The 25,004-nt window shown below is 38.4% G+C and overlaps 3 protein-coding genes and 1 long non-coding RNA gene across 6 annotated transcripts; 3 read left to right on the top strand and 1 right to left on the bottom strand.

Moving 5' to 3' along the window:
* Positions 1-256: 256 nt before the first annotated feature.
* Positions 257-3,227, bottom strand: LOC125186945 (NF-kappa-B inhibitor-like protein). 3 transcript variants are annotated; one of them, XM_089059334.1, is made up of 9 exons: positions 3,026-3,227; positions 2,761-2,945; positions 2,400-2,507; positions 2,200-2,256; positions 1,879-1,959; positions 1,450-1,484; positions 1,205-1,294; positions 971-1,127; positions 257-840 (listed from the first exon to the last, which is right to left on the bottom strand). In XM_089059334.1, exons 1-9 carry the CDS (start codon positions 3,147-3,149, stop codon positions 721-723), a joined length of 957 nt encoding a protein of 318 aa, XP_088915460.1. In that variant the 5' UTR covers positions 3,150-3,227; the 3' UTR covers positions 257-720. The 3 variants fall into 3 exon arrangements, with proteins under 3 accessions (XP_088915460.1, XP_088915461.1, XP_047939388.1); XM_089059335.1 differs by having other exon boundaries at positions 2,761-2,942; XM_048083431.2 differs by having other exon boundaries at positions 2,400-2,495; positions 3,026-3,226.
* Positions 3,228-5,011: 1,784 nt separating this feature from the next.
* On the top strand, positions 5,012-6,198 carry PSAO (photosystem I subunit O). The gene is made up of 4 exons (XM_048083809.2): positions 5,012-5,171; positions 5,564-5,636; positions 5,725-5,904; positions 5,998-6,198. The coding sequence occupies exons 1-4, from the start codon at positions 5,081-5,083 to the stop codon at positions 6,086-6,088; spliced, it is 435 nt and encodes a 144-aa protein (XP_047939766.2). The 5' UTR covers positions 5,012-5,080; the 3' UTR covers positions 6,089-6,198.
* Positions 6,199-20,921: 14,723 nt separating this feature from the next.
* On the top strand, positions 20,922-21,929 carry LOC148924215 (uncharacterized). The gene is made up of 3 exons (XR_016130435.1): positions 20,922-20,949; positions 21,044-21,197; positions 21,890-21,929. It is a non-coding gene; the product is annotated as an uncharacterized LOC148924215 (long non-coding RNA).
* Positions 21,930-22,368: 439 nt separating this feature from the next.
* LOC125190007 (germin-like protein 8-11) lies at positions 22,369-24,068 on the top strand. The gene is made up of 2 exons (XM_048087209.2): positions 22,369-22,486; positions 23,533-24,068. The coding sequence occupies exons 1-2, from the start codon at positions 22,369-22,371 to the stop codon at positions 24,066-24,068; spliced, it is 654 nt and encodes a 217-aa protein (XP_047943166.2).
* The last annotated feature ends 936 nt before the right edge of the window (positions 24,069-25,004 follow it).

The raw sequence follows: 25,004 nt of genomic DNA, 5'->3' as shown, positions 1-25,004 counted from the left end.
ATGAAATTATTAATTATGCGAGCTCTAATGTTGTTATTATCAGTATTTATTACTCCTCAATCATCAATTTTACTAATTAAATTTAGAGTTCCTTTGGTAAGTTCTCTGCCGCTAATGATAACCTGAAAAAAAAAAATATTACTCTCTCCGTTCCTAGAAAGATGACCCATTTCTCTGCGAGTTACCTATGCTTCTTTGAATGCAATAAGTTCTAGTAGTAAGTTTCAAGAAAATTGCCTTCTACAAACAAACCAACTAGTAGTAAAAATAGACTTTTCTGTTGGCAAAATTAAGAGAATACAAGAAGAGTTTAATGAAACCAATCTAATACGTATAAGCGAATTTATATACATACTACATATATCTACTTCCTACTGCAAGAATCCACAATATGAGAGCCAAAACTTGGGTTTCACGAAGAATTCCGACATCTGACCTCCACGGCTCCACAGGTTGGTGAAGTAGTAGAAGATGTTGCAACATTCGTTTCATTGTCTGATTCTACTCGTACTCAGGTATAGCTACATCATCTTGTTTTTCTACTGCTAAACTTGACTATCTCCATCGTGTTATTTCTCAAAGTGTAGTTGATTGTTTGAGACGTTATCAGAACTCAAAGGTAGGGGGGCGGGTGTTATGAAGTTCACAGCTAATGTCCACGGATAAGTCCTTGTGTCTCAGTTATAGTTACTTCACCTGCTCGCATGAGATCCCATGAGTTCAGTCACTGGATCCATCTGCACTGTCGGGAAAGATAAACTGAAGGTCTTCATTGTCTCGATAGACTTGCACCAGTGCAGCAGCCTTATATGCAAACAGCCCGACCATAGCTGGCACGAGCTATGAGACAACATCAACAATTAGAAATGCTCGAGAATTCCTTGTTTGGGACAGCAGTTAAAGTAGAGGTCACTCAGCTGTGTTTTGCAAATCAAAATTATGAGTGTCGTGATCCAGTTTTGAGAATTACCTGAAAATCAAAAATGTCGTGGGTGAAATGCTGTGACAGTTCCCACAGGCCGTATATTGCAGCAGGGATGACGAGCCTTGGAGATGAAAGAGCAAGACCAGCACCCTTCAGAGTTTTCTCCAGCGAATCCTGCAGATCCTCGCTTCTTATTCCAATTCTGATATCATTCAATTACTATTAGTTAGCACATTGATGGAATAAACAGAATTGGTCTCTAGGAGGAAAAAGCTTCACTTTTTGGCCTTCTTTGTTCTGAAAATTTCTGGAACCATTTCTCGTGATACGTTGTCCGCCTGTTTGCACAGAAGTTGAAAATACAAGCAACTGCAGGAGCAAAATTACCAAGAGGAACATGGGACCATCGATATGAAGAACATGATAGGTACTGTTGAATCGTCAAATGACAGAGATGGTAACAGCACAAGGGTCCAAGAATCGTCAAACTATAATTCGTACGAAGAAATGTTTCCAAGAGTTACCTGAAAAGAACTCCTGTTGCATAGCTCACAGCAGCCTGTGCAACACAGGATGTGGTTAGCATATTTTTAAGGGAATGCTTATTTTGAGCTTGAGAAGGATTTTGATTCCTAAGCATCAGATTTTTAGGATCAGAGTAATGGTAAAGTGAGTTTGTTCTGAGATTTTCAAAAATGACTTCTATCAAAACTAAATGAGAAAAACAGAGATAAATGAAAAAGGAATAAATTGGACTCTGAGGATTTTGAATCATAAAACAAACATGGATTCAGATCCACATCTCAAAATCAACAAAGGCCAAGGTTGTGAAAGATACCCTCAGACAAAATATAGATATGACATTTACTTCAGAGCATAATAATCCTTTTTTTCTAGTTTTCCAAATAACATGTCTTGAGCTCATAGAAACATGTACGTCTTGACTTATTTACCTGGACTGATAAAGTTACGAGACAGTATCCACTACAGGCAGTTCCAATGGCCACAGTCAAAAGAAGCAGCTCCCTTTTTAGCTGCATTCAAAATGGCAAAAGTCCACATATTACCAGACTGGAGAAATCCTATGATGCTTAAGATTGTCTTGTCACACCACTTAACAATATAGTTGAAATAAGTAATGAAAATGCATCTAAGTTGATCATTTCCCCCACACGATCTACCAAGATTCAGTCACTCTAATACTTAAAGCTATCCTAACAGTTGAGATGAAATGAAACCAGTGGAACTGATAAATAGAGTTTCAGAGTCCATACAGCTTCATATCTGAGGAAATTCAATCTCTTCCTTCTCTCACTCTCGTCTGCTACCTCCTATCATCGATTCACCATCAGCAGAAGCAGTGTAAACATCGTCAGTGAATCATCTTAACAGATAACAAGAACTGCACATTCTATAATTTTGCTTGTCTCACAGAGAAACCAGACAATAAAATCAACGCAACTTAGTGTACAACCTTCATGGTCATTTTCTTATTCATTGGCGCCGAGTCAGTGTCTCCCATCAGCCATTCACTAGTTTTCTTCAGTTTCAGGAACCCACCTTCACTTCCCTGTCCAAAAATCTAAATTGTTGGTAATGCAAATAGAAATTTTCTTTATAAAATTGCATAGAGAACTAATCATCATAAAACCTTTACATAACAAATAGGTACACACACACATTTATGCTGACAATCTAAAATATACATATACATGTAAGGCATCTACCTCAATTGCATAGAGAACTGCAGCTATAATGCAAACAACACTTATATGCAGAATGCTTTAAAAAGCAGAATATTATTGAAAAAACTGAAGAGGCAAAATGTTATATACCTCTTCGAAAGCCTGTTGCGCATTGAAGTTCTCATCATCAGCAACCTCCTCAAAATTTCTATAATTTGCATTAGCACCCCTTAGCCAAAGTTCATCGCAAATTCTCGCAATAATATCGCCATCGGATTTCCTCTCTCTGAAGAAAGCTTGCAAGACATCATCTCCAATCAATTCATCCACTTCTACTATCAAAACAATAACAAAATCTGTTAGCATTCACATTTTCAATAATATATAAATAAACCTAAAAATTTGGGGCAATTACCGGGAGTAGTCGAAGATTTGAGGCTGGAGAAGACGGCCGGCATCCTGGAGCAGAATCGACGACGATTAATGCAGTGAATGAGTGGATAATTTGGGGAAAATCCAGTAGCTGAGAGAGAATTCATTGTTTATTTGCTTTTTTTTCTCCTTGAATTTTGCAGCTACTGAGATTGAAGGTTGCCGTCAACAGATTACAAGATAGACTGAAGATAAATCTTCTCAAGTGGAGAAGAAACCTTTTATTAAATGACGGATTTGCCCTTCCAAATAACGATTTTTTAAAATGTATTGGGAATTTTTTAATGTTAAAGTTTTTTTTTCCTTTTTTATTCTTATAAGAAAATGTTCGAATTACATAGAATATTAAATAATCATATTTACTAACGGAAATGTGACGATCAATTGAACAAGTACGAGTTTTTTAAGTACATGACTTTCTCTTTTTCGTTTGAGGCAGCTACACTGGAGATGAACCCACGGGCCCTTGCCGATGAATGTCGTCATCTGACATTGTTGATTGACTCACGGCAATCGCCCGTTGCTCGCCTACTTTCACGACACCATCCGGCATCCGATATCGAGTGTAACTTGTGTCAATATATATAAATAATGGTGATACATGAAACAAGACTAAGTAGAGCTAAGAATAAGCGCAAAGACGAGAAGGGAATAAGAGTGTTGCATGAGCGCATGCAACAACACGTGGAAATCGTGTTTGAACACCGTGAGCGTGACCACAGGGGATTATAGCTAGTTAGTTGTTAGTTGAGTTTGTTATCTGAGTCGTTATTATGTAACACACAGTTTTATATAAGTTGTTATGGCATTGTAACTGATTCATTCGACTGATTGCAAAGAACTTTCTCTTCTCCTTCTCCCCCTTCACCTATCTCTGGCAACTCTCTGCATATCGGTGGGATCCCGGTCACTGTCTCGACTATCGGAGGCCCCGGTCTTGCACCAAATGGTTAGTGACATTCTATTTTCTAGGAAAAGAGATAGATGATATAAAAGCGAAAAAATGGCATGTCAAAGAATATAGAAGGAATGGCTAAGACGAAGGAAAAATTTAGTGCTAAATAGTCATAATCAAATATGAAGAAATCAATTTATAGATCTACAACATATTTTTTACTAGTATAATTGATTGGATTTGAGACAAAAATTATTTACCTAACCATTGGTTAGTATAGTATTTGACTTTGGCTGTATATCTAACTATCTATGGATATTTGAACCTTTTCCGATGTTCAAAAAGGTCATTTTGTTCAATAATAAACTTTACAAAACCCAGAAGTCATTGAACAAATAATACAGCATTATTCCAATGATTAATTATCACTTTTCAAAATTTCGTATCACAATTTTATAACTCCATCTTAATGACATTTTGGAACTACAATATTCGTAATTCATTTATTCGATTGGAAAACTGGATGGATGTATAAGTGGAGAAAATTCTATCCATGTCACATCAGATAGTTGGATTTTTTTTTTTGTAATTCACACAAAATTGAATTGGTGTTATTTTTTTTATTTTATTTTTTTATAATAAGTCCATTATATACTCTAATAGACTAATACTATCATATATGATCAGGAGTACATGAAAAAGGAGACTATTCATATTGAACAACAATATGTTGATATTTCATGTAATCATAAAAATTGATTGCCATTATATAAACCAATGAAATCATAGCCAAATTAAAAAAAAATACTTACTCTCTCCTGCCAGAAAATAGAGTAATTTATTTGTCATTTTTAGCACGTATGCAAGTGTCATATTCTGGTTTTAAAAACTATACCCATTTCATTATAACTCTCTCAATGTAACCTTAAATCTACATCATCAAACCTATCATCATCTATTTTATCCACAGAAATCCACGTGGCAAGATACCATTGTCCAAAGGCAATCCATGCAATCACAGAATCAACCAATCACCACATCATTCAAATCCCACCACTACTATTTTTGCCTTATGCTTAAACAAAGATACTCTGCCTCAAGTATTTGGCTCAATCACACACACACACATAGTGAGAAAGAGAAATGGCAGCAACAACAATGGCTACCTCTTCAACTGTGGTTGGATTGGGCACTTCCACTTTGTCTTCTCCAAAGAAGATAAACCTCTCTTCTGGTAATTACTATTTCATTTTTCTTTTTTGGGGTTGTCTCTGTTTCAAGAATCTCATGTCTTAATTAATGATATTATTTATTGTTATGTGTAAGGATACTTTAGGACATTTAACATAAAATAAAATTACAAATTAGATCAAATTTGTGTTTTATTTAACCATTTACATAATTTAGAAGTGCAAAAGCTAGTAGATGGGTATCACTTTTATATACTCCAGTTTTTAGTGAAACGTAACTATAATGATTTGGTGGAGTGCGTACAAAATGAAAAAAATGGAACTTTTAATTGCGAACATATGAATACGATAAAATGAGACATCTCATTATATCTCAAATGAAGGAGTGTTACAAACTTTTTATTTTTCCGTTTCTTATAATTTTCTCTTGTCTTAGGGTTCCTAAAGTCTCCTGTGGCAGCAAGGAATCCCCTAAAGCTAGCACAAGCCTCAGGAGGAAAATTCACATGGTAATTAAAATATTTCTCTTTTTAAATACTAGTATAAAATTTAATTTGAAACTAACCGTTACTATTATATACTCTATATATGATGAAGCTTTGAAAGAGATTGGCTGAGAAGAGACCTAAACGTGATCGGTTTCGGTTTGATCGGTTGGATTGCACCATCGAGCATTCCCGCCATCAATGGCAACAGCTTGACGGGGCTTTTCTTCTCAAGCATCGGCACCGAGCTCGCCCACTTTCCCTCGGGCCCGGCCCTCGATTCCCCTTTCTGGTATATTAAAAGTGACAAAACGAGACTATTTTTTTATATGGAAATTTTAATAAATATTCTGATTATGTATATTGTTTTTGTGTTATGTAACAGGCTATGGTTGGTGCTGTGGCATTTGGGACTCTTTTTGTCCCTCACTTTTGGTCAAATTGGGTTCAAAGGAAGGACTGAGAATTACTTTTGAGTTGTTTTTATTGACATATTTATGTTGGATTTAAGTGTATGATATTATTATGATCTTGTGACTGATTTCCCCTTTCAGTAAATTAATATTGTATCCTGTATAATAAATAATCCATGCACTATAATTCATATAAATCAATCTCGATTGAGAAAATCGTTTCCTCAAAGACAATATTTTTTAGAGAAATTTTGCGAGGAGAGAGAATACATCGGAAAATTACTCAAATAGAATAAAAAGCAAAAAGAAGTACTCCTTAGAAGTGTAAAATGAATATCTATAGTTCACTAATTTTTAATTGATTCAATCCATCAGCCAAACACCCATTTGATAATTAATTTAGGAGCCAAGCCTTTTCTATATTGCCATTCTATTTAATTACATAAGAGAAATCTTCTCTAGCAGTACTAATTTTCCAAGTTTGTGACACTATTTGTAATAAGAGTAGTGATAAATTAACAAAAAATTATATACACAAAATTGGACATTTTAGGTATTTTATATTTATAATATATTAATGATGATGAAATATCACATATTTACTCTTTAATAACTATTTAGGAAAAGATTAAGTTTCTTAATTAAATAACTACAGATTTAAGGGAAGCATAATTCATTCTATCATAATTATAGCAAGATCAAAACTAAAAGAGGAGTTCATCACATTTTCATCTTACATTTTTAAAAGTATTGGGCAAGTATTTAAAGAATATTAATTTCTTTTATTTCCTCAACACTTAAATGCTACAGTATCATACGATAAAGTTTAATGAATAAATTGACATATAAAAATTTTAGTCACTAAAAGATCGTCACATAATTTGTTTAAATAAAAAAAATTATGAACATTGTACATTTTGACTCGAAAATTATGATATGAATATAAACAATAAAAAATAAATTAAAACAATAACAGTCTCAATCGTATCCAACTATAAATAATTTTTAAAATTGTAAATTATGAAACAACCACATATATATAAACTTAATTTTATACTAGTTCTATCATCAAACTAACTGATGATCATTAAATCGAATTTTTTTTGTGTATTCAATATTTCGACTCAAAATCATGAAACAAAAAATTTTTGATATATAATAATAAAAATAAATTAAAACAATAATAATAAGTCATTCACATACAACTATTTTATTATTCAATAATTTTAAAATTAAAAATCACAAATAATGACTATATATATATAAACTTATTTTAGCACTCTCGTCCAACTAATTGATGGTCATTACGTCTTGACTCGAAAATTAAGAAACATAAATAAAATATAATGTATAATAGAAAAAAAGATTAAAACGATAATAGTCATTCGCATCCAACTATATTAATTATATAATTCTAATAATTGTAAATTCTAAAAATTACTATATGTATATATAGTTTGTTTTATTATTGTCATCCAACTAATTGACAATCACATGTCGATTTCTTTGCATACTCTATATTTTAACTTAAAAATTATGAAATAGAGATAAATTTTTAATATGTAATAGTAACAAATAAATTAAAACAATAAAATCATTCACATCTAATAATTCTTAAAATTATAAATTGTAAAAGTAATTACTACTTAGTACTTAATTTCTTAGTACTATCATCCAATCAATCAATGCTCATTAAGTCGATTTACTTGTGTACTTTATATGTTGACCAAAAACAATTATGAAATAAAATTAAATTTTTTATATAATAGTAGTAAAAATTAAATTGAAACAATAATAGTCATTCACATTCAATTATTTTATTATTAAATAATTCTGAAAAGTGACTGCATGTATATATATTTAATTAATATTTTTATTGTCACACAACTAATTAATAATCATTAAATCAATTTTCCTATAACTCAGCATCACTTAAAAACCATGAAACATAAATAAATTCGATATGTACTAAAAAGTTAAAGCGATAATTGTCACTTGCATCCAACTATCTTATTATTAAATCATTCTTAAAATTGTAAATTATAAAAATGACTACAAGAAACTAATTACCATTAAGTCAATTTCCTTTATTCTCTACATCTGGAATAAAAAATCATGAAATGAAATTGAAATCGATATAATATTAAAAAATAAGTTTAAAGTAATTAAAATAAAAAAAAATCATATATATGCTTTGGGATATTTAATAAAAAAAGGAACAAGCCAAGGAAAAAATAGTATTAAAGAAAAATAATAGTACTAAAAAAAAAAGAAATGCAAAAAATGTTAAATCATTATGACTATAAGTATTTTCTCATGTGGTTGACATTTCAATTATAAAATTGTTTTATTATTTTAATTTATTTTGTTTATATATTGAATCATTTAATTGTAACAACATGATGATTTATGTGATAATTTGGAATGAAATATTAACAAAAAAAAACTCAAATAAGTTATGTAAAAAATAATATGAAATGACAAAAAAATCTAGATGCTCTACTAAATTATAAAATGATCAAATATAAATTTCTTTTAAAAAATACTATAGTAAGTACTTTATTAAATTATATAGTAATAATCTAATAATAAAATATAGTAATTTAATGATGTATTGTGTTAATCAATACTACCATAAATAGTTTTAAATCTAAATTAATGATATTTTCCTAAACTAATAGAGTTAGAAATATCCAATATTAAATACTAAGGATAGATTAATCATAAAATTATACCCTCAAAATAGAACTAAATTAAAGAGTAATTTGTATATATAATTTTTGTTAATTTATCTCTTCTCTTATATTAAGAGAATCGAAACTCTGCTATCCGACTTTTTTTTTACTGCCCGTGAAAGAATCTTAGAAAATTCAAAGCGATAAAGTCAAAAAGTTTTTTTTTTTTTTTTGGAAAATTTAATTCAGCTCAAGTACATTCAGCATTAATTTGCTAAAAATGAAATTAGGCTATTGTCACTTTCCCCAAATTTATTGAAAAACAGTTAGATAGATTTTCAATTCGTATCAGATTTCGTTTTCATATTGGCTCAGATTGATTTTTTACAATCGAAAAAATCAAAAGGTATAATAAGTAGTACTACTATATAGTACTTATAATACTTTATTTAGATATTATATGAAATAAATATTTATTTCAATATTTTCACCCACTACAAAAAACTTACTTTTAGGGAAATAAAAATTGAGACGCAATCATTTGTGTTAAAAAGTTTTTAAAAATAACAACTCAAAAGAAAGTGCCCTAAATTAAGGGCAAATTAACTTAATCAATTATTTATTTTTATCATGATTTTATTCGCGTCCTCTAATTTTAGTTGGGACACCAACAATAAGGACGTCTTTTGAAGCGTTGAAGGTATATTTAGAAATATAAATTAGCTTCAGTAATTGTATTAAAAAATGTCCTTAACGATATTTTTTTGTTATAGTGACCTTTATATCTGCAATAACTAAAAATTTTCTCCACTCTTTGAATTTTTGGACTACTGTTATTTCAGGTTATTTTGTTTGGATTTTTGAATTCAATTTTAAGACATTTCAAATAGGTCCAGATTTATAAATTCATTGATAGAAATTCATGAGTTTCATCCTAAAACCAATTGGTGATAGGAGGAGGGGCCCATAAAATTTATATAGTGGATTAAGCTCTTTTAGTACACCGGATATTTTTTTACATTCATTTTATGTTTCAATTGCCAACAATAATTAACTCAGGCATAAACCAATCGACATCTAAATGTTCATCCGTACCTACCAATTTTATTTTGTCTATATATATTTGATTTACTATCTTTTAGGAGTATTAAAATAAATTAACATTAACCCTATAAAATTTGTTAAATAACAATTTGTTACTTATAAGAACTACTATAACTGTCACGACCGCGCCTTGCTAAGGATAGCATTGCTCAGTTAATCATGACCAGGGGAGGGAATTAAGAAGAGGGGATAGAAAGGGGATGAAAGAATTAATGATAAGACACAAATATTTCTTCATAAGATGAGAGATGTTCACGAGACAACAAAGATCATAAGAATTTGAAAGAGTGCTTATCACAGATCACTCGTTACTGATCGTTTTCCCTATGACCCATCTATTACAAAATACTACGACAAAAGCACAGCGGAAGGAGTTGTAACCACATGGTCATGTGTATGAAGACACATGCCACGAAAATTCTACAAAAGAGATGAGACGACCTCAAACTCCACTCAGCCACCATTTCATCACTTGCTCAACCTGCACATTTAGAAATACATGCAGGGCTGAGTACGGAGTACTCAGTGAACACATTGCCGAAAGATACACATATAAGAAAAAGTTATTATCATGCCATCACAGTAACACACGGGGGTTTTCTTAAAGGCCCGAGCTTACTAAGTTCATTTTCATAAAGTTCGTCTGATCAGACTAAGTTCATTCCATCAATCCGCCATATCTGATAGTTCATTCTGTGTCGGGAAGGTGGCCACCTTCCACGATCACATTGACCGGCCAACCCTTACGATGACTCACGGTCCATTCCTTTGTGCACACTAACTCGAATAGGATCTTGGTCCTATTGGAGCCGAATTCGTTCCATTCATTCATTCATTTGGCATCGCCAAGCAGATAGGCATCATAAAACAAATAATTTATGGCACGATAATATTTGAAAAAAAATAAGTGCGATTTTATCAAGCAAAAATCATTTCATATATTTGATAATTTTATCCACACTTAATGTGTTGGATATAAAGCCCACCTCATAGCTTCCCAAAGAAAATGCTGCAAAAGCTTGGCCTCGGAAATCAAACTTCGCGAACACGCCCTTCTTGAAATAGTATACTGATTTAAATTAGTTTTAGGAACATACATAAGGTGCATGTCATGAAATGATCCTACATTGAGTATGCGTCTTATGCTCGTGATGCGATCCAGATCACTTCATTCCACTTGAAAAAAAGTGGATCTCTATTTTATGAGAAACCTTAAAGTAATTAAATAATTAATTGGGAGAGGGTTCATTAAATCCATACATTCTTATTTTCAAGAAATTTAATTAATTAATTAAGGAGGGCAAGACATTAATTTATCGTAAGATTAATTATTTAAAAGCTTCACATATTTTAAGAAATATTAATTCACAATTAAGAGATAAGGTTCATTTTATTTCTTATACTTCAAAGCCCAAAATTCTCATTCCCTCTAAATTCTCGGCCCAAAGAAATAATATTAGGAGACCATCTTGCTAAATAAATTCCTTGGCCCAAAGGGGAGGCCCAATAGTGTTGCCCTAATTCACTAAAAGAAATAGCCTCCCATTCTTTCCTCCATTTCAAACAAACATTTCTCCCCCTCTCTCCCACTTCTCTCTCGCCACCCTCTCCGCCGGCCGGCCTCTCCTCTCTCTCTCGCCTCTCCCTCTCTCTCTCGCCGGCGCCGCGAGCCACCGCCTCTGGCAGCGCTGCCGGCCGCTGCTGCCTTCGCCGGCGGTTCCACCGCCGTTGACCGAGAGGTAGGGTTTTTCCCCCACTTCCCTTTCTTTCTCTTCTTCTTTATTTTCTTAAATTGAAGGCCTAGGACTAACAATTAAGTCTTGAAAAGTGAAGATTCGGATAGATCGTGAAAAATGGGGTCGAAAGAGGTTAATTTCGCCACAATTCGCCGAAAAACTACCGCCGCCGCCTGTCTGCCGCCGCCGGCCTGCCACCGCCGCCGGCCGGGCAGTCCCTTCGCTCACGGGGTGAGCTTTCCCAAGATCGTTATTATTTTGTGTTGAAGATCTCTAGTAGTTTAGGCCTTGTTTAATTGTTTTCTTTGTCTAAGCTTTCTATGGTTAAGGCAAAATTCTATTCTAGATAGTCATATGCATAATTGGTATGAAATCATTAGGGAAGAGGTATACAAAATAATAATATGGTTTTGTCATGGGGAAAACCTAATGTTCATGCTTTGAATGATATGAAAATGGCTATGTAGTGAAAATGGTTATTAGAAGAATTACCTTGAGAAAAAGGAAGAGAAGAAGAATGGTAGTGTGTAGGAATTTGGCTCCTCTTCTTCAACCACTAGTATGCATCCTCATCTTGGTTGGATTTTTGTTTAGAGAGTTTTCATAAATGAACAAAAGGATTAAGAGGGAAGATGAGTGGTATTTATAATGAAAATGGGTGCATAGGAATGCATGGTCACAAGCTTGATTCCAAGAGGAAGTGTATTGTCTAACGGTTAGGGACTTTTTGCCAAATGAGGCAAGTTGTCTCGTCAATCATTCGTCATGCCAAAAATGGCAAGAATATTATGTCTCGTCACCTAAAAAGGCGTGAGCCGTCAATTGGAAAACGTGAGCCGTCGTTTGATTTGCGTGTTTGATGTGATTTGATTTCGTCGATTGTCTCGTCTTGATTTAACGTGCTTCTTATCCATTCGCGCAGGTATCGGGATTCAAGACGTGGCTATTGTGCAAGGTCCGGAGGGCACGGAGAGTATTTTATATATATATTTTTTTGTATAAGTCTTTACTTAAACGTTGATCTCGTGTACGGACTTTTATTAGAGCAAACATTTATATTGAAATATTATTATCTTCGATCGCCACTCAAAATATACTCCACAACGATAAATCAAACGAGAAATAAAGATCTAGACGCGAAACTTATATATATATAAAAGTCGATTTTTTTTTCTAAGTCTTAAGGGTAAAAGTCGGGGTGTTACATTCCTTCCCCCTTATAAAAATTTCGTCCCGAAATTTGTAAGGGTCTATTCAAACAGTTCCGGGTATTTTTCTTTCATCTCGTCTTCCAACTCCCATGTAGCTTCTTCGTACCCATGATGCTTCCACAAAACCTTCACCGAAGTGATGGATTTTGTCCTTAGTTGTTGCACCTTCCGGTCTAAAATTGCTTCTGGCTTCTCTTCGTAACTCAAGTCCGGGTTTAACATCATCTCTTCATGGTGGATCACATGTTTCGGGTCGTACACATATTTCCGCAGCTGCGAAACATGGAAGACGTTGTGCACGCTTCCGAAACTTGGTGGCAGCGCCAAACGATATGCGACGGGTCCAATTTCCTCCAGGATTTCGTAGGGGCCAATAAAACGAGGCCTAAGCTTCCCCTTCACCCCAAAACGTATTATCCCTTTAGAAGGAGACACCTTCAAGAAGACCTTGTCTCCTACCTTGAACTGCAGGTCGGTCCGTCGAGCATCTGCATAGGACTTTTGTCTGTCTTGTGCTTCCTTGATTCTTCCTTTGATCTGCCGCACGATTTCAACCATTTCGTTGACTACTTCGGGGCCCAGCATCTTCCTTTCGCCAACCTCGTCCCAGTATAGTGGTGATCTGCACTTCCTCCCATATAGCGCCTCGTAAGGTGCCATATTAATGGTTGCCTGGTAGCTGTTGTTGTAGGCAAACTCTATCAGGGGTAGGATTGTCTCCCAACTCCCTCCTCTGTCAAGTATGACGGCTCGGAGCATATCTTCCAGTGTTTGAATCGTCCTTTCGGACTGCCCATCAGACTGTGGGTGGAACGCGGTACTGAAATTTAATTTTGTACCAAGCTCTGCTTGCAGGCTTTTCAAGAAATTTGAAGTGAATTTTGCATCTCGATCTGACGTGATTGAGGCTGGGATACCATGTAAGCGCACGATCTCTCGCACATAAAGTTGAGATAGCTTTTCAGATCCATAAGTGATTGGAATTGGCAGCACTTTTAGTGAGGCGATCCACGATCACCCAGATGACAGTGTTTCCTCGCTTGGTCTTTGGCAAGCCCGTCACAAAATCCATGGTTATGTGTTCCCATTTCCACTCAGGAATTTCTAAGGGTTGCAATTTCCCGTACGGTCGCTGATGTAGAGCCTTGACTTGCTGACAAGCCAAACATTTTTCCACGAATGAGACTATACTTCTCTTCATGCCATCCCACCAAAATTTCCGCTTTAAGTCTTGATACATTTTGGTACTTCCAGGGTGTGCGGTGTAAGGCGTGTCATGAGCTTCGCTCAAGATCTCATCTCTCAGTTTCTCATCCTGGGGCACACACAGCCTCCCTCCGAAAGTGAGGGCGTTGTCCGCCTCCTCGTGATAGGTCTCATGTCCGTCAGTCCTCACCTTTGCTCGTATCTTTTCCACACCTTCGTCCTGTCTCTGTGCAGCGATGATACGCTCCCTCAAATCTGGCTCCACCACTAGAGTAGCTATCCTTGCTTCCACCGTTTCTGGGGCACTTATCATTTCCATGTTGAGCTTGCCAAACTCTCGTAGCAGTTTCTCCTCGTGAGTGAACATGGCGGTCAAGTGCTGAGTCTTTCGGCTTAGAGCATCGGCCACCACATTGGCCTTGCCGGGATGGTAGTTGATGCCGCAATCATAATCTTTCACCAGTTCTAACCATCTCCTCTGTCTCATGTTCAAATCCTTTTGTTCGAAGAAGTACTTGAGGCTTTTATGGTCCGTGAAAATCTCACACCGAACTCCGTAGAGATGGTGCCTCCAAATCTTTAGTGCGTGCACTACCGCGGCTAACTCCAAATCATGGGTAGGATAATTAAGCTCGTGCGGCCTAAGTTGTCGTGACGCATATGCTATCACCCTGCCATTTTGCATGAGGACGCAGCCCAATCCACTTTTTGATGCGTCAGTGTAAACCACATAGTCTCCTGTTGGATCTGGAACAGCCAGTACCGGCGCGGTGGTCAATTTCTTCTTTAGTAATTCAAAACTTTCTGCACATTCTGGGGTCCACGAAACTTTGGTGCCCTTCTTGAGTTGTTGCGTCATCGGTCTTGCAATCTTTGAGAAGCCTTCGATGAATCTCCTATAATATCCTGCCAATCCCAAGAAGCTTCGTATCTCGTTGGGTGTTCTAGGAGGTTTCCAATTCTGCACGGCCTCCACCTTTGCTGGATCTACTTGAATTCCTTCGGCAGTCACCACATGACCGAGGAAATTCACCTCGTTGAGCCAAAATTCACACTTGCTGAATTTGGCATATAGCTTCTCGGCCCTTAGTGTTTCCAGAGTGATCCGCAGGTGTTCTTCGTGTTCTTTCTTGTCCTTTGAGTAGATGAGCACGTCGTCTATGAATACCAATACGAACTTGTCAAGATAGGGGTGGAAGACTCGGTTCATGAGATCCATGAATACCGCAGGTGCATTTGTCAAGCCGAAGGGCATCACCACAAACTCGTAGTGGCCGTACCGTGTTCGAAAAGCCGTCTTTGGAATGTCATCTTGTCGGATCTTCAGTTGGTGGTAGCCTGACTTTAAATCCATCTTTGAGAAGACACTAGCTCCTCGGAGCTGGTCGAACAAATCATCAATTCTTGGCAACGGGTATTTGTTCTTCAAAGTTAGTTTGTTCAACTCTCGGTAGTCAATACACATTCTTAACGTCCCATCTTTCTTCTTCACAAAAAGTACTGGTGCTCCCCATGGTGAGACACTAGGTCTGATGAAACCCAAGTCCATCAGTTCTTGAAGTTGCATCTTCAATTCCTCCAATTCCTTCGGGGCCATTCGATATGGGGCTTTCGACACTGGCGCAGACCCGGGTTCGAGATCGATAGTGAATTCCAACTGCCTATCCGGGGTTAAGCCAGGTAGATTGTCGGGAAACACATCTGGGAACTCTCGCACTATTTCTACATCTTCAATTTTCCTTTCTTCTTTTCTTTCTTCGTTCAGGTAGACAAGATAGGCCGGGTGCCCTTTTCGTACAAGCGTTGCAGCTTGTAGCGCGGAGATTATGGATTTCCGCTTACCCAAGGTAACCCCATGAAAGTTAGTGGCGTCCTTTCCGGGAGGGTGAAAAGAGATTTGTCGTTGGTTGCACAGGATGGTGGCATAGTTTTCAGCTAGCCAGTCCATCCCAAGGATTATATCGACGTCGGACATGGGCATCACACTCAAGTTGTTGACTAACAACTGATGTCCTCCAAAAGAAACCTCTAGGTTTGAGCAGAAGCACTTAAGTTCAATCATCCCTCCGACAGGCGAAGACACCCTAAGTCTATGTTCAACTTGATTCGTTGGGATGTCTAAGGTATCTACGCAAGATGCTGATATGAAGGAGTGCGATGCACCAGTATCAAATAAGAGAATGACAGGTACACCAAGGAGCATAGCCATACCTGCCAGATTTCCTTGGTCCCCTTCCGGTTTCTTCTGTCTGAGAGCATAGGCACGGGCCTGTGATGGGAGACTCGGCCTCCGAGGATGTTGCTGCTTTGGTGGAGGAGGTAATTGTGGTGGTTGCCAAGGTTGCATCTGGACTGCTTGCAACTGTGTGCGATATGCTGGCTGGTTCGACCTTGCCCCTACTCCAGAGGTCTTGTTCGGACAGTTCCTAGCAAAGTGGCCATCCCTTCCACACACGAAGCAAATGTCTGTCCCTGCTCTGCAGATTCCCGTGTGCACTTTGTTGCATTTGGGGCACGGTCTCAGATTTGATTGATAGCCCCGAGTTGGATTTGGGGCATTTTGTCTTCCAACGTCATGGTGGTGAGATTGTGGTTGCCATGGCCGTTTCTGTTGTTGAGGGCCTCGGGTACCTTCCCATTTGCGTTTCTCTTTGGACCCTTGGGGGTGGTTTTGAGGAGGTACCGGAGCTACAGTCTGAGTGTTCCGTTCAGTGGGCATCGCCGCCTCTATATCCAAAGCTCGGCTCAGGGACTCCAGGTAGGTCAATCCCCCGTGGCTAGCTAGCGCCATCCTAATCTCGTGCCTCAGACCGGCACAAAATTTCTCCGCCATCCTTTCATCAGTGTCGACTTGTTCTGGAGCATATCGGGACATCTCGCAGAAAACCCTATCATACTCTGTTACTGACATCCTTCCCTGCTTAAGGTGATAGAATTCCACTTCCTTCTTCTTTCGGTAACTCTTAGGGATGTACTTATCATACATTTCTGCCTTGAACTGCTCCCAAGTTAAGCTTGCAATCTGGCCTGGGGTCATGGTCTTCTTACGTGCCTCCCACCAGAAATCGGCCGATCCGGCCAATTGGAAGGTCACGCATGTCATACGCTCTCCATCTGTGCATTGCAAGAAGTTGAATATCCGTTCCATTGCACGCACCCAAGTCTCAGCCTCGACCGGGTCGCCCAGTCCGTTAAAGGTTGGTGGATTCTGTCGGAGAAAGACTTCTTCAATCCTGCGTTCAATCCTCGGAATTTGCATAAGTGGTGGCGGGGGAGGTGAAGGTGGAGGCGGAGATGGAGATGGAGGTGGTGGCGTAACTTCGCGCCAATCTTCATGATTTCCTTCGACAATTTGGGGCACTCTTCCACCGCGTCCCCTTCCCCGTCCTCTAGGACGTCCTACCCTCCTAGGTGGCATTCTATAAAAAGAAATTATTATTGAGACAATAAAAAAAAAATTCGCAAACACGTGTTGGTCTTTTGTACATAACTTTAATTGAGGGTAACTAATAAGAGGAACATTAACATCGCATAAAAACAAGATACGATCGTAAGCATAGAACATCTGCATATATATATATATATACATATATATATATATATCAAGCCAAAATTGCCTCTAGAGAGGACTTTTTGTACATAACTGATCCTTCTACAAAACATATGAAAGTCCCAAATCTAAGCGACCAACAGCAAAAGATCGTGAAACCGTAGGAAGAAATAGTTTTCACGTCACAAGGGGACTAGAAATAAGATAAAGCAACTAGCATCAGGACGGCCTCATAAAGGGTCCGTTGCTGATGGTACATAACTAACACTACTCTACCAGTCGCCATCCGAGTCTAGAGAGCTCAGCCCCGAGCTCCCCTCAAAGCCATCGTCGCTACTGATCTCAATCGGGTCATCTGCGGCCCCTCCTGGTAACACCTCCGGCACGGGATGAGGTATCGCAGCGTCCGGAACTACCCAATCCTCACGGTGTATCTCATCCCTAACGATAGTGAGGCCGTCCTCGAAGTATGCCAACCATCGTCTCATGTCAGCTGCCCATCGATCCCATTCAGTGTCCAACTCATCGGGTGGGGGTAGTCCACCAGGCAACCCCAAGAACTGTCTGTGCTCCAACGGACTCCTCGTCAGCGGAGCTGCTTCATCATCTGCCTGATACTCGATCGGGTGTTCATCGTTGTCAGGGGCAGCAATCATGGGGGCCTCGCCCCACCATGTCGGGTCATGCTCTGGGTGGGAAAACTGGTGCACCCCCTGGGGTATGCCATAGCCCGGGAGTAGGTCCCTCTCATGTCCGTGTGAGGGTCCAGCCTCATGATCGTGCTGGCCCTGAGGCGCATCATCGGGGGTAATCGATCCACACCATTGGAGCGGAGGGGGCGGCAGGTCGCCCAGACAGAATGTCGGCGTGTCCCGATAGTGCACATACTGAAGGAAAATGAAAGTAATGAAACCTCGAAAGTCTCCCTCCAACTCTGGATTATTGAACACGCGGTAAATGTAGCTGCTCGACAACCATATGGCCCATGACACCCAATCCATAGGTAGTAGGGAAATTAGGTGATGTATGCCATCCAGTCCTGAAATGCCATGCTCGTGAGCTGCCTCCCACAACTCAAAGAACTCGTAGAGGATCCGTATCACCCTGTCCGTTGGGCGTGGTCGATAAGACCGATAAGCAAGGATGGCGTTGTCCGCCACCATCTGCGGGGTGTTCTGATCGGGTGAGGTAGTTTTACCGTTCATCTACAAAAGGAGTTTCGTTGTAACCATTAGCAAGAGAGAGGTAATGGGGTAAGCATTCATGCGATACTTCTTTTGGTGAAACGTAAAGGGTGTACTTGGCCACAGTCGCACGCATCGGGATAGGCGTTCATTATTAAGGGAGTTTGTGTGTCGGGTTTGTAAGCGTAAGATCAATTTGTCATAATATAAGCATCGGGAAATGCTTTGTTAGAACGGAGGTATTTCGAATTCGTTCGTCAGGGCATAGGAAATTTTACGTATCTCTTTGTACTTCCAACATGAATCCCATAACATTGGCACAAAGATTACATCGCTCGGGAAAGCGAGAATCACACATATACTTATTTCTTCTAAGTTCTCATTTCAGGGGTGCTCATTTTATCAGCTTGATTAAAATTCTTAAAAGGCATCTTACAAGAAGAATAAATTACCTTCCTTCAGGTTGAGGGCGATGAAATTGGTGCTGAGTTGTGGTCGATCTCGCTAACTTAGTCTAGCGAATCAAGTCTAGACTTTTCTTTTCAAAGAAGGACTCACGGTTACAGAGCAGAAAACCTGTAGCTCTGATACCACTTTGTCACGACCGCGCCTTGCTAAGGATAGCATTGCTCAGTTAATCATGACCAGGGGAGGGAATTAAGAAGAGGGGATAGAAAGGGGATGAAAGAATTAATGATAAGACACAAATATTTCTTCATAAGATGAGAGATGTTCACGAGACAACAAAGATCATAAGAATTTGAAAGAGTGCTTATCACAGATCACTCGTTACTGATCGTTTTCCCTATGACCCATCTATTACAAAATACTACGACAAAAGCACAGCGGAAGGAGTTGTAACCACATGGTCATGTGTATGAAGACACATGCCACGAAAATTCTACAAAAGAGATGAGACGACCTCAAACTCCACTCAGCCACCATTTCATCACTTGCTCAACCTGCACATTTAGAAATACATGCAGGGCTGAGTACGGAGTACTCAGTGAACACATTGCCGAAAGATACACATATAAGAAAAAGTTATTATCATGCCATCACAGTAACACACGGGGGTTTTCTTAAAGGCCCGAGCTTACTAAGTTCATTTTCATAAAGTTCGTCTGATCAGACTAAGTTCATTCCATCAATCCGCCATATCTGATAGTTCATTCTGTGTCGGGAAGGTGGCCACCTTCCACGATCACATTGACTGGCCAACCCTTACGATGACTCACGGTCCATTCCTTTGTGCACACTAACTCGAATAGGATCTTGGTCCTATTGGAGCCGAATTCGTTCCATTCATTCATTCATTTGGCATCGCCAAGCAGATAGGCATCATAAAACAAATAATTTATGGCACGATAATATTTGAAAAAAAATAAGTGCGATTTTATCAAACAAAAATCATTTCATATATTTGATAATTTTATCCACACTTAATGTGTTGGATATAAAGCCCACCTCAAAGCTTCCCAAAGAAAATGCTGCAAAAGCTTGGCCTCGGAAATCAAACTTCGCGAACACGCCCTTCTTGAAATAGTATACTGATTTAAATTAGTTTTAGGAACATACATAAGGTGCATGTCATGAAATGATCCTACATTGAGTATGCGTCTTATGCTCGTGATGCGATCCAGATCACTTCATTCCACTTGAAAAAAAGTGGATCTCTATTTTATGAGAAACCTTAAAGTAATTAAATAATTAATTGGGAGAGGGTTCATTAAATCCATACATTCTTATTTTCAAGAAATTTAATTAATTAATTAAGGAGGGCAAGACATTAATTTATCGTAAGATTAATTATTTAAAAGCTTCACATATTTTAAGAAATATTAATTCACAATTAAGAGATAAGGTTCATTTTATTTCTTATACTTCAAAGCCCAAAATTCTCATTCCCTCTAAATTCTCGGCCTAAAGAAATAATATTAGGAGACCATCTTGCTAAATAAATTCCTTGGCCCAAAGGGGAGGCCCAATAGTGTTGCCCTAATTCACTAAAAGAAATAGCCTCCCATTCTTTCCTCCATTTCAAACAAACATTTCTCCCCCTCTCTCCCACTTCTCTCTCGCCACCCTCTCCGCCGGCGGTCCTGGCGTCGCCGGCGAGCGGCGCCGGCCGCCGGCCGGCCTCTCCTCTCTCTCTCGCCTCTCCCTCTCTCTCTCGCCGGCGCCGCGAGCCACCGCCTCTGGCAGCGCTGCCGGCCGCTGCTGCCTTCGCCGGCGGTTCCACTGCCGTTGACCGAGAGGTAGGGTTTTTCCCCCACTTCCCTTTCTTTCTCTTCTTCTTTATTTTCTTAAATTGAAGGCCTAGGACTAACAATTAAGTCTTGAAAAGTGAAGATTCGGATAGATCGTGAAAAATGGGGTCGAAAGAGGTTAATTTCGCCACAATTCGCCGGAAAACTACCGCCGCCGCCGCTGGACTGCCGCCGCCGCCTGTCTGCCGCCGCCGGCCTGCCACCGCCGCCGGCCGGGCAGTCCCTTCGCTCACGGGGTGAGCTTTCCCAAGATCGTTATTATTGTGTGTTGAAGATCTCTAGTAGTTTAGGCCTTGTTTAATTGTTTTCTTTGTCTAAGCTTTCTATGGTTAAGGCAAAATTCTATTCTAGATAGTCATATGCATAATTGGTATGAAATCATTAGGGAAGAGGTATACAAAATAATAATATGGTTTTGTCATGGGGAAAACCTAATGTTCATGCTTTGAATGATATGAAAATGGCTATGTAGTGAAAATGGTTATTAGAAGAATTACCTTGAGAAAAAGGAAGAGAAGAAGAATGGTAGTGTGTAGGAATTTGGCTCCTCTTCTTCAACCATTAGTATGCATCCTCATCTTGGTTGGATTTTTGTTTAGAGAGTTTTCATAAATGAACAAAAGGATTAAGAGGGAAGATGAGTGGTATTTATAATGAAAATGGGTGCATAGGAATGCATGGTCACAAGCTTGATTTCCAAGAGGAAGTGTATTGTCTAACGGTTAGGGACTTTTTGCCAAATGAGGCAAGTTGTCTCGTCAATCATTCGTCATGCCAAAAATGGCAAGAATATTATGTCTCGTCACCTAAAAAGGCGTGAGCCGTCAATTGGAAAACGTGAGCCGTCGTTTGATTTGCGTGTTTGATGTGATTTGATTTCGTCGATTGTCTCGTCTTGATTTAACGTGCTTCTTATCCATTCGTGCAGGTATCGGGATTCAAGACGTGGCTATTGTGCAAGGTCCGGAGGGCACGGAGAGTATTTTATATTTTTTTTGTATAAGTCTTTACTTAAACGTTGATCTCGTGTACGGACTTTTATTAGAGCAAACATTTATATTGAAATATTATTATCTTCGATCGCCACTCAAAATATACTCCACAACGATAAATCAAACGAGAAATAAAGATCTAGACGCGAAACTTATATATATATAAAAGTCGATTTTTTTTTCTAAGTCTTAAGGGTAAAAGTCGGGGTGTTACAATAACAGCATTGACAAATTTAAATAGCTGAGTTATAGACGTAATTAATTTGAAAGATAAATGTGACATTTTTCTTACATTTCTAAGAAGAATCAAAGTTAATAGTACCACGTTATAATCTCAGTGAACAGTGTGAACACCTCTATAAAAGGAGGCTGTTTTCTTCAATGCTAAACAAGCAAGCTTTCTTGATTTGCATTCATGGCTTCCAGTGCTATCTTGTTCATCACATTAGCGTTCCTCAATTCCATTCGCCTCTCCTTGGCCTTCGACCATCGTCCTCTTCAGGATATCTGCGTTGCACCTCCTTTAGGACTCGGTACCTACTTTCATAGTTCTTATTTTTAATTATCTTACGATTCCATAGCTTTGTTAAGATGTCTCACATCCGTTGTCATTAGCTTGTCTCTCTAACAAGCTAATCTTTTGTTGAGAGGCCCAATGACACAGAGTGTGGTAACGAGAATGTTTAGGAGGGTCTCTCTCCTACACATATATTCAGTTTATAGATCAAATAGACATTTTTCTAGGAGAATTCTCCTATTTGATCTATAATCTAATGTCCCAATTCAATGTCTAGTTTATAGACCAAATAATATCTCTCTCCCTATTTGGAACTATTTATCTAATATTCTAATGTCAAATAAACTTTATCGTAACAAATTAAATCATTTAGGATGAATTGAATTTTTTTTTGGTAAAGAAAGTTGGGCACAGCCGAGAAAACTGAAAAAACTATTGCAAATAAGAAACACCTAATCTATCATGTAGTAGCCAAACATTCATACCCAGTGGAGGGCCATCAAGAACATGAACTCCTTTATGAAAGCTATATGCATAATGGGAGAGGAAAGTCTGCAGCAAAATTGCCTTCTCTATGCACATGTTGAACTACCACCGATTCAAAATCTTGTAATAAGCCACGGAACCTCTGCACAATATTCTGGCAGTTAATAATTACCTCAAAATGCCCCATAATCATGGCAACTCCAACAACACTATCACTTTCCACTACTAGCTTCCAGATGCCCAAATTTTTTGCCAGTTGGACTCCATGGAAGAGACGCCAAATCTCTGCCGTCAAAATTGAACAAACCCCAACATTAGCTACAAACCCAGCCCTCCATGCTCCTAGCTCATCACGGATAAGACCTCCCCCAAAAGCAAGTCCAGCTTTCCCTTTCAAAGACGCACCTGTATTTAACTTAAGAAAATCCATATGTGGAGGTCTACAACTGATCATAACAGGCAATTTAGCCACGGACGCATCCAAATTATCCATTACTAGCTGTGAATTGAATTCTTTTCATTTATTACAAAAATATTACATTAAGTACTATCGTATACTAACTATTTTTTTTTCAGCAACAACGTCAACATGCAAGGACCCAAGACTTGTCACCGCAGACGACTTCTACATGGCCGGCCTGAACCGGCCGGGACCCTTCAACCCGTATGGCGTCACCTTCAGCTTGGCATCGGTAGCCACAACACCGGGGTTCAACACCCAAGGCCAAACATCATTATACGCAGAGCTTGCGCCGTACGGGATCTTCCCGCCTCACATTCACCCTAGGGCGTCAGAGATCATTTACGTGATAGAAGGCTCGGTCGAGGTGGGATTCGTAACCACGTTCCCAGACTACAAATATTACAGCAAAGTTATCAAGAGAGGCGATGTGTTTCTCTTCCCGGTCGGCCTCGTCCACACCGTGCGGAACGTGGATAGAGGGAAGAGCGTCACGCTTTCGTCTCTCAATAGCCAGAATCCAGGGATTGTTTTTCTCCCCGACTCTCTTTACGCGGCCAAGCCGCCCATCAACAGCAGTTATCTTGCCAGAGCGTCTAAGCTCGACGAGAATACCGTCAAAGATTTGCAGACAAAAATGTGGTTTGCTTAATGCCTAATAAATAAAATAAATAATAGTAGTATTATGAATCTAGTTTGGTTAATCCTTGTATGTTGGTTTACTGGTTTGCCTAATAAATAAAATTAATACTAGTATTATATATGAATCTTCTAATTAAAGCCATATATATGCCTCTAATTAACATCATCATTTGGTGATCAAATTAATGAAACAAACTTCAAACAGCTGAATCATATCACGGACAATAATTGATCACCCAATAAGTAAATATTTATAATTGGTTAACAATGTAGTACAAGTCAAGTATGAACAAATTATAATAAAAAAGTTGAAGACATGTAATCAAAATTTTCTGTATCAATTGCTTCTCAATCTTTTGATTCTCTCCAAAGCATCATTGCTTTGTGCATCAGTTCCTTCTTCTCTTTTCCGCACCAATGCTACACCATTGATGATCTTTCCCCGGCTATAGCTATCTGAAACGCTTCTCTTGACCCGGCCCGTCTCCCGGACCATGTCCTCATTCCCATGCACCATGTCAAACTCACCCCACTTGTTCCACACCTCATGATCGAATCTAGTCGGGTCAGCATACTGCGACGCATGCTTGTACAATGCACGACCACGATCAATCTCCCCGAGGCTCACCTCAATTTCCGCGTATCTCAAACACATGGCCATCACATCATCATCCGCAAGCCCTGATCCGTTGATGGCTTGCTCGTAAATCTCCCTAGTCTTTGGCAAAGAAAATTACTCAAATAAAATAACAAGCTATTTTAGTCCAAAAAGAAGTTAGAAATGTAAAATGACCTTATACACGATATTGAATATATATATGCCAATAAACTAGTATAGAATTGCATAATTAGTGAAACCGTTATTAGGCTCCATTTGGTACACGATATTGAAATTGGAATTGGAATTGGAAGAAATTGAATTCTAATTCAATTCTAAATCATATGT

Source organism: Salvia hispanica, chromosome 5 (genome assembly GCF_029641045.1).
Source record: "Salvia hispanica isolate PSC_SH4W2 chromosome 5, Shi_PSC_v1, whole genome shotgun sequence".
Taxonomy (NCBI): Eukaryota; Viridiplantae; Streptophyta; class Magnoliopsida; order Lamiales; family Lamiaceae; genus Salvia; species Salvia hispanica.
Note: the sequence above shows the minus strand (reverse complement) of the source record. Positions and strands in the feature narration are given on the sequence as shown.

What these genes read in the sequence shown, in the direction of transcription:
- LOC125186945 (XM_089059334.1), bottom strand. Translation starts at nt 3,149, where the DNA reads ATGAATTCTCTCTCAGCTACTGGATTTTCCCCAAATTATCCACTCATT. An exon ending in GCAACAGGAGTTCTTTTCAG is followed by an intron (nt 1,295 to 1,449) that starts GTAACTCTTGGA and finishes TTGCTCCTGCAG; the next exon opens with TTGCTTGTATTTTCAACTTC. An exon ending in ACGACATTTTTGATTTTCAG is followed by an intron (nt 841 to 970) that starts GTAATTCTCAAA and finishes GTTGTCTCATAG; the next exon opens with CTCGTGCCAGCTATGGTCGG.
- PSAO (XM_048083809.2), top strand. Translation starts at nt 5,081, where the DNA reads ATGGCAGCAACAACAATGGCTACCTCTTCAACTGTGGTTGGATTGGGC. An exon ending in GAAGATAAACCTCTCTTCTG is followed by an intron (nt 5,172 to 5,563) that starts GTAATTACTATT and finishes CTCTTGTCTTAG; the next exon opens with GGTTCCTAAAGTCTCCTGTG. An exon ending in TCAGGAGGAAAATTCACATG is followed by an intron (nt 5,637 to 5,724) that starts GTAATTAAAATA and finishes TATATGATGAAG; the next exon opens with CTTTGAAAGAGATTGGCTGA.
- LOC125190007 (XM_048087209.2), top strand. Translation starts at nt 22,369, where the DNA reads ATGGCTTCCAGTGCTATCTTGTTCATCACATTAGCGTTCCTCAATTCC. An exon ending in TGCACCTCCTTTAGGACTCG is followed by an intron (nt 22,487 to 23,532) that starts GTACCTACTTTC and finishes TTTTTTTTTCAG; the next exon opens with CAACAACGTCAACATGCAAG.